The sequence below is a fragment of the Acanthopagrus latus genome, chromosome 10 (genome assembly GCF_904848185.1).
Source record: "Acanthopagrus latus isolate v.2019 chromosome 10, fAcaLat1.1, whole genome shotgun sequence".
Classification (NCBI taxonomy): domain Eukaryota; kingdom Metazoa; phylum Chordata; class Actinopteri; order Spariformes; family Sparidae; genus Acanthopagrus; species Acanthopagrus latus.
The window spans coordinates 743,437-756,165 of NC_051048.1; the positions used below are offsets into that span (position 1 = coordinate 743,437).

The following is a 12,729-nucleotide window of genomic DNA, read 5'->3' on the forward strand; positions in this document are numbered from 1 at the left end:
ATTAAAAACCCACAAATGCTTGATCAAGCGCTCAGCTGATTGCTTGTTATTAGGCAGCTCTGTGGGTGCTGAGGAGAAAATAATAACTCACATATTGACTCTGTCTGAGCTCAGAGTTCATCACTCTTCCGTGATGGTGGCGCCTGCTGTCGGTGTGACAGGAGGATGGTAGCCGGGGACGGAGAGAGTCGGTTCGGCCCCACTGACCAGCGTCAACAGACTCTTCAGATATCCAGACTTTACCTGGTGACAGTCGCTGTAACTATCGGGGGTGAAGTGGACACTATCACACTGTTGGTGGTGATTTTGAACGCTCCACAGTAGCTCCTCTTCACAAAATTAACCCGCCCATTAAATCCTGAACACACAAATTTTGAAACACAGTTCATGAGTCTTGCTCCACAATTAAATTCTGAATGGTTGAATTTCTTTTTACTTGTTTTAAGGAAATACATTTATGACCTTCTTAATGTGTTGAGAAGAAAATGGCTGAATTTGCATTACACAGAAAATCAGCTGTGGTTTAAACCCCTCTGAAAGAATCTAACGTTGACACAGTCAGTTTTACTAATTCTGGACTCATACTAAAAACAGCTTTTCCATCAAACGTACTTGAGAAAGTGAGATATTCTCAGCTGAGTGTTTGTAGTGTTGTGGTGCTGCTTCATCTGTTGACCTCCACATATGAACTGATGCTTTAAGTCTCAGTGGCAGAGCTACACAGAGCTGAGCTGTGTGACTTGAATATACAGATGATATATAACAGCTCCTGATTCACTCTGTTATATCACATTACAGTCAACAAGTGTTCTTCTATTCAAACCATGTGCTGGTGAGTCTCGTGGTGACAGTGAACACAACACTCAGCTAACAGGGTTTCCAGGCGGTTCTTCAGTTTGAATGTCAACAACATATTGTTTCACTTCCTGTCAGTTTCCCTGAAGGGCGGGAACGTTTCTGTTGCCAGGAAATGATTTGAGATGAAGCAGCAGCAGCTGATAAACTAACTGAAGCAGGACGCCTGTTCAGCTGAGCTGGTGGAGCAGCGTCCCAGGTGCTGAGGCTCTGCAGCTGGTGTCGACTCCCAGCCTGGGTCCCTTATCAGTGAAGACATAAAGGGCCAAAAAATACTCACCCAAACATTTTCCTGACGCTAACCGAGAGCTTTACTGTCCAAACCTGAACACAGAAATGTTTCAACATATCTGTGATTTGTAAAAAAACATTTCTGCTGGTGATCAAAGCTGCAGCTGCACAACTCTAAAGTCTTTGTTAATGATGCTGGAGGCTTTATTCTGTTAACCGCACCTGAATGTCAGAGTTTGAACTGTCAACATGTGAAACTGACTGTCTTATGCAGCCAATGATCACCAGCTGCAGGTTTTATCTTTAGATAAATAACATGTTGGTGCTGATAGAAGGGAAACTTGTTTTAAACTGATCTTATATCTCATCATCCTCGTCACTCTGCAGCTGACTGCTGGTTTTGCTGATTTTTAAACTTTGTCTCTGTGTTTCTTCTCCTGTGGGTCAAAGTTCAGACTTCAGCCTGTCGATCATCAGCTGATGAACACAGTGAAGCTGCTGCCACCTGCTGGAGGACCGACAGCACTGATTGGCTGTCAGCCTGAGAACAAACAGGAAGTGACTGCAGTCTTTCCCTCCTAAAGATCAGGATGTGCATCATGTCCGTCTGAACGTCTCCTGCAGTGGACAGATGCTGGAGACGTTTAACCTCTGAGCTGGTGAATGATTGAACCTGTCAGAAGAGCAGATGCAGCTGTGAAATCTGTTATTGTCAGAGAACCAGACAGGAGAGAAACCTTCACTTTAGATCTTGGAAATACTTTTATCTGCATTTTAATATATTTCAACACATCTGTTAAATGATTGGCTGTTCACGTGTCTCTCGTAGTTCACTCCATTATCAAGAGATATGATGGGCTGTTCATGAGACAGGGTGTTTTCACTGTGAGCTGTCAGGTTGGTTTGATTTAATTCATACACGTTAAACTATGTAACATGTTATTGGACTATTTTCTGACGTGTTTATTGTGATCCATGTTGTCGGTGTTTGACAGGCCTGTACAGATGTCTTTAAGGTTTATAATATCTCTCTGTCTGTTTCTGTAGCAACACTGTGAAAACAACAAGAACATGGAAACATGAAGGTGTTTGTTAGAGTCTGACAAGCTGGAGTCCATCATGATCTTCAGTCTGAAACACACCAGAGCAACAGAAATGAGCTGAAATAAGATCAAAAACATTCTCACTGTCCATGTTGAGACCAATGTTAACAACATTATACAGTAACAAACTAATAAAAGACAACTGTCGTGACCACATGAGGGATCATGTTATGTTGGAGCTTCATGTCCTTCCTATTACCTGCTGTAATAAACATGTCAGTGAACGTGTCTCTGAGACAGTCACAGTGCTCACGTCTCCCACACAGTGCAGGGACAGTGAACAGGCCCGAGCACGATCAGTGTGACGATCCTATTGTTTCTGTGCGTGTTCGTCTCTGATGAGAAGCATGTTTGGTGGCTAAACATCCCCCAAACTCTGCACACATCTGGTGAAATGTTTATGATTCAGCATGATTGTTGTGGATGTGATCAGAGGACTCCATAGCGCCCCCTAATGCCAGGTCATGTGACAGCATGATGAAGCGGGTCACCAGCAGGGGGAGTTCCCTGCCCACGCTGACAGGTTCTCTACCTGTGCCTGAGTCCTGTTCAGTCAGCATCTTGATCTGCCACACCTGTCAGGTGGACGGCTCATCTCATTGGATTTTAACAAAAGTGATTATTTTGTGTACATACAAAAGAAAAAAACTTCATAAAATTGTTAACTTCAACTTGTGAGAGAAACAGGAGCAACAAACAAAGTGTTGCATTCATATGTTTGTGTATTTAGTGCAGTGTATACAGTTTGTTCCAGAAACCCTCAAATGAGCCCTAAATCTTGCAGGATTCAATAAACTTGGTGTTCTGTGACGACCTGACTGACTCTGTGACCTGTGTTGGACTTTCACAGCCAACTTCTCTCCTCCTCATACTCTGGATTATGGAGTAAGTTGTTGACACATCATGCTGCTGACCAGCAACTTTCACTGTCTGTTTAAAATGTTCCACACACTCAACAACATGAGTGATGATTTTTTCAGCCTTTACTCCACATGAGAAGAAACCGAAGCGATACGAAGACATAACCAGTGAAATTACTCTGTACTGTGAAAGATATGATGCCTGTCAGCACAGTTTGAAAACATGGCGGTCCTGGATGCTACGTAGACTCTGCTAACATCAGTCCCTCAGCTGCATGTAGGTGGAGGAGCAGCTCAGAGGTGAAATGTGGTCCGGTCGCATGTCAGAACCACATCAGGTCTACAGAACAGGAGGATAATGAAGCATGTATTCACAGGATATACAGCATAATCATCCTCAACATTTACATTCTATTATCTTCTTTAATCAATGTTCAGTAAAATAACTCTAAAATGTGTAAGAAATGTTCCAAACAAGCAAGTTGTTGCACATATTCATCATATTGTTTATTTGATGTTTAACATGAAGCCACCTGGTTGGTTGGTTCTGTTGAATGTTCGTCATCTAGTACCTGACAATAAATTCATGTATTTTATAAACCACAATAAACCTTCTGGTCTGTTTTGGATTCTGTGCTAAGGAGAATAAATAAATAAATACAACATTATTATTACTGTTTAATATTTATCTTGATAGTTACTGAAATTGACCAATATAAAAACATATGATAACAGTTTTGTCCAGCCCAGTTCTGCACTGCGTCATCATAAGAGTCAGTCAGAGTGAAACAGAACCAGTGTCACAGTGAACAGGGCCCCCTGCTGGACTCACTGTGACACTGGTTCTGGTCTCTGTTTCCTCCATTAACTGTCTGGAGCTGACGAACACACTGCACATGTGCAGACAAGCAACAACTAAACAACCAACCAACACATCTAACACAGAGACCTGCCTTCTAATAAATAATGTAACAGGAACATGGCAGCAGGAAAGAGTCCTGATGAACCCTGGACCTGAACACTGGACCTGAACCCTGGACCTGAACCCTGGACCTGAACACTGGACCTGAACCCTGGACCTGAACCCTGGACCTGAACCCTGGACCTGGACCCTGGACCTGAACACTGGACCTGGACCTGAACACTGGACCTGAACCCTGGACCTGAACACTGGACCTGAACCCTGGACCTGAACCCTGGACCTGAACACTGGACCTGGACCTGAACACTGGACCTGAACCCTGGACCTGAACACTGGACCTGAACACTGGACCTGAACCCTGGACCTGAACACTGGACCTGGACCTGAACACTGGACCTGAACCCTGGACCTGAACACTGGACCTGAACCCTGGACCTGAACCCTGGACCTGAACACTGGACCTGAACACTGGACCTGAACTCTGGACCTGAACACTGGAACTGAACACTGGACCTGAACACTGGACCTGAACACTGGACCTGAACTCTGGACCTGAACCCTGGACCTGAACCCTGGACCTGAACACTGGACCTGAACTCTGGACCTGAACACTGGACCTGAACCCTGGACCTGAACCCTGGACCTGAACCCTGGACCTGAACACTGGACCTGAACCCTGGACCTGAACCCTGGACCTGAAGACCTGATAACAACATGTAGGCTGCTCACCATCACAACAACATGACATTAACAATTAAATTATTCTTCATATCAACATTCAGTGAAGATGAAAACTAACTGATTGACAGAAGTCAGATAAAAGTCCATCAGAACAGCTCCTGGGCTCAGTGATCCCTCTGGTACCGTCTGACCCAGACTTCTCCCTGTGGACCGGCTGGAGGGGACCTGGATCAGTGCAGCGCTCTGTGGACTCCTATTGGCTGCTGACTGAGGAGCTGGTACATCACATGACGTAGTCAGAGACACGGACCGGCCCAGCAGAGAGGTTCTGACTCCATCAGACTGTCTGATGCTGTTAGTGACATGAATCATATCTCACAGATACACAGTGATTATGGGCTGATTGTAGAGTCACAATACAGTGGTGTTAGTGTATTTATACTATAATATATTATATATTAAAGTATCTATAATATATATTTAACAGACATCAGTTCTGTCTGACCCTGTTGTTTCTCTGTATGTACAAACACACTAAACAACAGAAAAGTGACTTCCTGCTAAATGTGTGTCAGAAACACTGACAGACAGCAACGAGGAAGGAGGAGCGTCGACTTGGTCTGACTGCTACATGCTGCTGAGCTCAGATGACCAGGACTCAACATGGAGGAATCATGTCTGCTGTGGCTGCTCGGTGAGTAAAACACACTTCATCTGTGTTCCTGTTCGTCTGCACGCTTCCTAAATGTTCATGTCTGGAGTTTCTGACAGCAGCAGGGAGTTACAGAGCCAAGAGACAAGAGAACACACTGATCTCAGACCAGCAGCAGTGAGTTACAGAGCCAAGAGACAAGAGAACACACTGATCTCAGACCAGCAGCAGTGAGTTACAGAGCCAAGAGACGAGAGAACACGCTGATCTCAGACCAGCAGCAGTGAGTTACAGAGCCAAGAGATGAGAGAACACACTGATCTCAGACCAGCAGCAGGGAGTTACAGAGCCAAGAGACAAGAGAACACACTGATCTCAGACCAGCAGCAGTGAGTTACAGAGCCAAGAGACAAGAGAACACACTGATCTCAGACCAGCAGCAGTGAGTTACAGAGCCAAGAGACGAGAGAACACACTGATCTCAGACCAGCAGCAGGGAGTTACAGAGCCAAGAGACAAGAGAACACACTGATCTCAGACCAGCAGCAGGGAGTTACAGAGCCAAGAGACGAGACAACACACTGATCTCAGACCAGCAGCAGTGAGTTACAGAGCCAAGAGACGAGACAACACACTGATCTCAGACCAGCAGCAGGGAGTTACAGAGCCAAGAGACAAGAGAACACACTGATCTCAGACCAGCAGCAGGGAGTTACAGAGCCAAGAGACGAGACAACACACTGATCTCAGACCAGCAGCAGTGAGTTACAGAGCCAAGAGACAAGAGAACACACTGATCTCAGACCAGCAGCAGTGAGTTACAGAGCCAAGAGACGAGAGAACACACTGATCTCAGACCAGCAGCAGGGAGTTACAGAGCCAAGAGACAAGAGAACACACTGATCTCAGACCAGCAGCAGGGAGTTACAGAGCCAAGAGACGAGACAACACACTGATCTCAGACCAGCAGCAGTGAGTTACAGAGCCAAGAGACGAGACAACACACTGATCTCAGACCAGCAGCAGGGAGTTACAGAGCCAAGAGACAAGAGAACACACTGATCTCAGACCAGCAGCAGGGAGTTACAGAGCCAAGAGACAAGAGAACACACTGATCTCAGACCAGCAGCACCAACAGATCACAGCAGAAGGGACCAGAAGGGTCTTCACTGATCAACGATCATATTTATTACATATTTATGTTTTATACTAATTTTCATGAACTAACCCTGTTTTCTGTGCACTACAACCACACTGTAAAGTAAAATTTCACTGATAATAACTGTGTAATTTGTTGTCTGATTTTTCATATTAAGTGAATATGAAATACATGAAAATCAAAGTTTTTGATTAGTTTTAAAAACCTCCATGTTCTAGATTGATTGAACTATTCTATGAAATAACATGATCTAACTGTTATTTCAAATATAGCAACCTTCAAGTTGTATATTTCAATTGTTTGTTTGTTTTCTACACATTTGTAATTCTACTAAAATTGTGACAGATAATCTACACAGAATAGATGTAGGGGACGCTGTAATTTTCCACTTTTTTTCCAATTTTCCAATTTTCCAGAAACTGTTTGTGAACGTTTTCTGACATTTTGCAGTTTTTAATCTGTCAAACCAACCGGAGTCTTTAGTCTTTAGTTGTGACGTCACTTTTCACAGTGTTGCTTTAAAACAACAGGAGCTGATGATGTTTCTCTGATACGACTGTCCTCCTCTGTGTTTCCTCTCAAACCAACCGGAGTGTCTTTTGTCTTTAGTTGTGACGTCACTGCTGAGCGGCTGCACACACCAAGGTGAGAACACTTCCTGTGTGACTGATGAAGAGTTATTTAGTCCCTGATAGAACAGTTAGTGTTCAGGACTGTTTATGGAGGGAAACAGTTTGCACATACAATAAAAGAGTGAAGACTGTCTGGATGTCCACAGACTGGACGCTAAAGATAAATGTGCTGCTATAAAAATGTCATTGTGAAAGCAGGACTGCACACGATGCAGCACGATGCAGCAGCTGACAGAGAAAGTGCAGAAACAATATTGACATGTGAGACACATGAAGTCAGATCTGCTGTGTGTTTGACACCTGAACTCTGAGAGTTACATTTAAAACATGAGGAGACTCAGAGCCTGAAACACAGAGGAGATCAGTGCAGGTCAACAAGGTCTACAGAGACTGGAAGAGGAAGAAGAGACACTTCTGTCCAAACTGACCATTATCATCTGTAACCACATCTCTCTGTCTCGTCCTCCAGCCTCTCTGAACATCAGTCCTAACAGAACTCAGATGTTTGAAGGAGAGTTTGTCTCTCTGAGGTGTGAGGAGGACGACAGCTCTGATGGATGGACGGTGACGAGGAACACGAGCAAAGACACCGGGACAAAGTGTGAAGCTGGCTGGGGAAGAAAAAATGGTTCTTCCTGTAACATCAGCTACATCCTCACATCTGACAGTGGAGTTTACTGGTGTGAGTCCACAGGCGGAGCAGCCAGTAGCAGCATCACCATCACTGTCACTGGTAAGATGAGGCTGTTGTAACTCCACCAGGTCTGAACACTGAGTCTGTCTTTCACCTTTTCACTTTGGCTGAGCCTGAGAGAGACAAAGACCAGAAGACAGACAGGTGACCTTCAGGAGGCAACAACACTGGGTGGAGCACTGAGTCTGCCTCCTCAACATGTTGTTCATCTGTCAGTCTGAGATTATGTTCAACATGTAGAGATGATAAATCAGGTCCATGTGCCAAATGTTTCTCCAGAGAGATTGTTGTGATGAAGTGTTGCTGAGTACAGGACAGGACAGTGAGACTGGTTGTGTGATGCTACCTGCATCCTGTCATCACCTTCACACTCACAACAGGAACACACACCTGGAATAACATGTTTGTCTGTGTGTTGAGGTGGAGCAGTGATCCTGCAGAGTCCTGTCCACCCTGTGATGGAGGGAGATGATGTCACTCTCACCTGTACAACACAGACCTCCATCCTCTCAGCTGGTTTCTATAAAGATGACTCCGTCTTCAGGACTGAGCCTACAGGTCACATGACCATCCACCATGTTTCCAGGTCTGATGAAGGATTCTACAAGTGTAACACCAGCAGTGATGGAGAGTCTCCACCCAGCTGGATCACTGTCACAGGTCAGGAGGTTCAACTGAAGTCTACAATACAAATGTCAGCAGAGACAGAGACAGCCTGTCTCCAGAGTCACTGTTGGCATCCAATGTTCAACATTTCTATGTTTCATATGTAGCAGATAAAACTTTACATGTCTTTATGTTTTAAAGTAGTTTTGTCTTTAATACCACAGCTGGAAAACCTGGACACCTTGTTAAAGTCTAATATTGAACCATCATTTGATTTCTTCTCCTCTATATAAAGTTTGTGGGTCTCAGGCTGACATAGAACAAGAGGAACAGACCAGACAGGAGCAAGTTCACTTTCTTAGTTTGATCTGGTTTCTCTCTGCAGTGAAATGACTCAATGAATTCATTTGATTTCTGTGTTGTTGATGACAATCTTTGTTCATTTTAGAGAAACCTGCTGCGACAACTTCTCCTCGTCTTGATGCTTTGATGTTGACTGTTTCAGTTGTTCTACCCAGTCTGCTGGTTGTTGTGATTGTTCTGGTTCTTCTGGTTCTAGAGGTGAGACGACTCACCAACAGGAAGCCTAAAGGTGAGACACATTCAGACACATTCAGACACATTCAGACACAAAAACAGACTTCAACATAAGTTGTGTGTCATTATTTGTCTCAGCCGTGTGCTGCAGTTCACTTCTGCAGGCTGAGATTTGACCAGAGTGAGAAGAAACAACAGTGTTGACGTTCTGTCAAAGACGTCTCTGTTCTGTGTTACAGAGATGTCTACTGAAGCTAGCATGCTAACTAGCTAGCATAGAGAATGTAACCACCAAAACCAACCAATCAGAGGCAGAGTGAGGCGGGCCTAACCCTAACCCAACAACATAAACTTATAAATGTGAAGAAAGGAAATATTTTGACTCCTTTTTCATCATAAACAGAAAAATCCAACCGTCCACCGTCTGAACTCCAGTTTGTGTCTCTGACTGAACTCAGACCAGTTTAATCTGCTCGTTAACTCGTCGTTAAACTCACTTCATTCAAACTGGACTCAAACTGAGTCAGAGTCACCAGAACAGTTCTGGTTTGTCTCCACAGTCTCCTCTGGTTCAGTCCAAATCAATCCTCAGTTCACAGTAACATGTGGAAATAATCTGTTCATCAGCTAACAGACCTACTTAGCTCCATGGCTAACTGAGCTACATGCTAACAGCAGCTACTCACTGTAGCCAGTGAGAATAGTGAGCAGCAGTTAGCGGTCAACAAAAGTTTTTTAAACTACCTTCAAATTCTGGTCATTTATCAACAACTACACCTTTAAAATAGTATTTTTCTGCTGATATTCACATTTATATGAACATCTCAGAGCTGCAGTGTGTCACACAAATCATCACATGTTAAAACTGTAACAACTGTTTCTGTTTGGATTCTCATTGATCAGCTCAGCTCTGGAGCTTTTGATTGTCTTTCAGTCCTTCCAGGAAAATGCAGAGTTGTTTTCTGATTGTTGTGAGCAAAAATCCTTGATTATGCTTCACATTTTCTTAAAAAATGCAATGGAATATGCAGGATATTTATGCAATTTTAGCAATGAAAATGTGGTTTGATGAAAAGAGAAAAAGAGACTCCCCCAACATCCTGTTCTCACTAGGCTGCTCCCTTAATGTAAAGAGTCATTTCTTATTACTTCCTATGATAAGCAAGCATACTACATCACAGAAAGTGCTGAGAATATTTCAGTTCTCATCTTGTTTTATTTCAGACTTTAATAAACACATGGCTCAAACTTACAAAACATTGATGAATCAAACAAGTTGTGTAGCTTTACAAAAGCAAAATGCTACAACTTCTGTAAAAATTAATAAATAAAATATAAAAAAATAAAATGTGTGCTTCCTGTTTTACAGAGGTAGCTATACAAGACAGACAACTTCTGTTAGAATAAGTGCTTCCAGTGCACAACGTGCAATCTCTTACTGTAACGTAAATTTACGTACTACTAATATACTTGCAACTGTAAGGTTTTTGAAACTGGTATGATTTTTTGTTGGCAAATGAGACAAATTGATGGGCTTCATCTCAGGGTTTGCAGCACGTTGTGCAATTACATCACTTCATAACGTTCCCATGGCAACAGGGGAAAATGGGCGCCCTTGTGTGAAGTAAATGCAACATTTTTCAACTTTCTGCTAAGATATATGTGACTTTTTGCAATGAAGATGCAGGGATTTATGTGGAGAAAGTGCAGCGTATTTGAAAAAATGCTGCCCCCTCATAAATATGCAGACTTTGGCTGATTATGGTTTTTCTGGAGGGACTGGTCTTTAGACTTTAAATTGAAAATTTTCTGTCATTTTGGTTCATTTCAGCAGCAGAAGAAGAAGTAGGAGGTGATGACATCAGAGGTGACATCACTTACAGTGGTGTTAGAATATCACGTCCCCCAGAACAGCCAATCAGACGGAGCGGAGGTAAAGATGGCTTAATTGATTCAACTGTTGGTGTGTGTGTGTGTGTGTTCTTGTATCTTTGTGAGGACCGCTCTCATCTCGACACCATGAGGACATTTTGTAATGTGATGTAAGTATTGGATAATGCCTGACGAGGTGTCCATAATCAAGAAGTAATGGCCTTAATGCCCGATTATGGACACCTCGTTGGGCATTATCCTGCTTATACCATGGTCACTTGCCAAAGAAAAGACATTATGACCATTAATTTATACTTTCATGCATTTTCACAAGCCATAACTACGTTTTCCTGGTAAAGCCTGATGGTTTGACTAATACCTGGAACAGTCATTATTACCCTCCTGTCAAGTTCTTATGAAATGGAAACGTTGTTCACTCCTCCAGTAAATAGGACGGACCTTAGATACGACTTGGCAACGGGAGATATTCTAGTCCGCTGAGCGATGAGCCAGAAAGCTAACGCTGTGCTAGCAAGATTTAAAGCCAATAACATTGCGTACAATGGACAAACAGTGAATATAATTTGACAGTATGCTAGCTAACAACACCAGCTAGCTAACCAGTCATGTCGCTGTCCCCAAATCAATATCAAGATTTTCACTAACAAATAATTAGCCGTGTCTAACATTACTGTGGCTGCAGCCTGAAGCAGAGAGGTGAACAGCGAAGTGAGCTTAGTCACGTATCAGTAAGTTTAGAGGGGAAGTGTACTTTCTGCAGCTTGCGTGTTACAGTCGCCACCCTGCGGTGTTCAGAGGATACTGAAGGACTGATGGACTGCACTCAGTGTTGACAGGCTAATACACTAGCTAGCACATTAATTTAGAACAGGGAACAGACAATTTGACTGGAACTACTTAGTAGGTGTCCATATATCAGGGATTAATGGACACCCTGCAGCCAATCAAAATCAAGTATTCCCCTAGACCATGGTATAAACGCATTTATATAGAATATTTAAGAAAGTGTGTTGAGGGAAATAAAACTGACATGTACATATAAATGTGTCAGACTTGAACAGAAAGTGAGGACTCAGATGCAGGAAGGCAGGTGTAATGACAGGCTTTATTTTCTGATATTGTTTCTCTGCAGACAGAGCAATAAACAAATAGACTATGAAATACTGGAAGGCTGAGACAAAACACAACACGCAACAAGAAGACAGACCTAAGGGCGCTTCCGCGGGAGAAAAGAAAAAAAGGCTACACTAAACTGAAACTCTACAGGCTATAAAATGAATCAACACAAAATCACTCAAACGAAGAAAGCACTCAGGCTATGAAATTATCTTCTCTATTCTAAACGATACTTTACAAAAACAAAAGGCGCTCCAAAAGGAGGAAAAACAAGGCTATAAAATTAACTTTATCATAAACCAAAACGCTAACCAAAACAAGACAACTCAAAATCACTCTTCTCCAGAGGAAAACAATATGCACAAAATAAATCTCACAATACTTAACTTTAGGTTTCAAGACAGGGAAGGGGTCAAGGCTGTGGAAGGGCTTGGAGTTCACGACGAGGACAAACAAAATACTATAGCAACAAAGCCAAGGGAAGACAGAGACTATATACACATGGGGGAGGGGATCACAGGTGGAAACAATCAGGAATCAGGGATGACGTCAGACAGGTGACACACAAGGAAGGGCAAGTGATCTGAAACGAGAGGAGAGTTACTTTTCAAAATAAAACAGGAAACTGACAAGACAAAAAACCCAAGACAAGACATCCCTCACCGTGGTGTGACAAAATGTTTGTTACTCCATAAAGGTTCAGACTGTAGCTCGTCAGTTTCAGGTGATGATACTGTGTGTTGTGTTAGCGTGCGCTCTGTCCGTTTGTTTCCGGTGGTGAATCTGCT

The 12,729-nt window shown here is 43.1% G+C and overlaps 1 protein-coding gene and 1 long non-coding RNA gene across 4 annotated transcripts in view; both read left to right on the plus strand.

The window, feature by feature from the left end:
- LOC119026715 (low affinity immunoglobulin gamma Fc region receptor III-like) overlaps positions 1–12,729 on the plus strand; it is a 95,591-nt gene that overhangs the window by 74,041 nt on the left and 8,821 nt on the right. Inside the window, exons 4-6 of one of the 2 annotated variants that reach the window (XM_037111221.1) lie at positions 8,210–8,449; positions 8,844–8,987; positions 10,764–10,865. The exons of the other annotated variant lie outside the window; for it this stretch is intronic. Of the exons in view, the coding sequence (XP_036967116.1) occupies positions 8,210–8,449; positions 8,844–8,987; positions 10,764–10,865 (486 nt within the window). The remainder of the gene's footprint in view (positions 1–8,209; positions 8,450–8,843; positions 8,988–10,763; positions 10,866–12,729) is intronic. 2 annotated transcript variants of the gene reach the window in all.
- On the plus strand, positions 1,019–2,331 carry LOC119026764. Of its 2 annotated transcripts, XR_005077232.1 has the most exons (4): positions 1,019–1,054; positions 1,537–1,745; positions 1,916–1,983; positions 2,134–2,331. It is a non-coding gene; the product is annotated as an uncharacterized LOC119026764 (long non-coding RNA). The 2 variants fall into 2 exon arrangements; XR_005077231.1 differs by lacking the exon at positions 1,019–1,054 and having other exon boundaries at positions 1,445–1,745.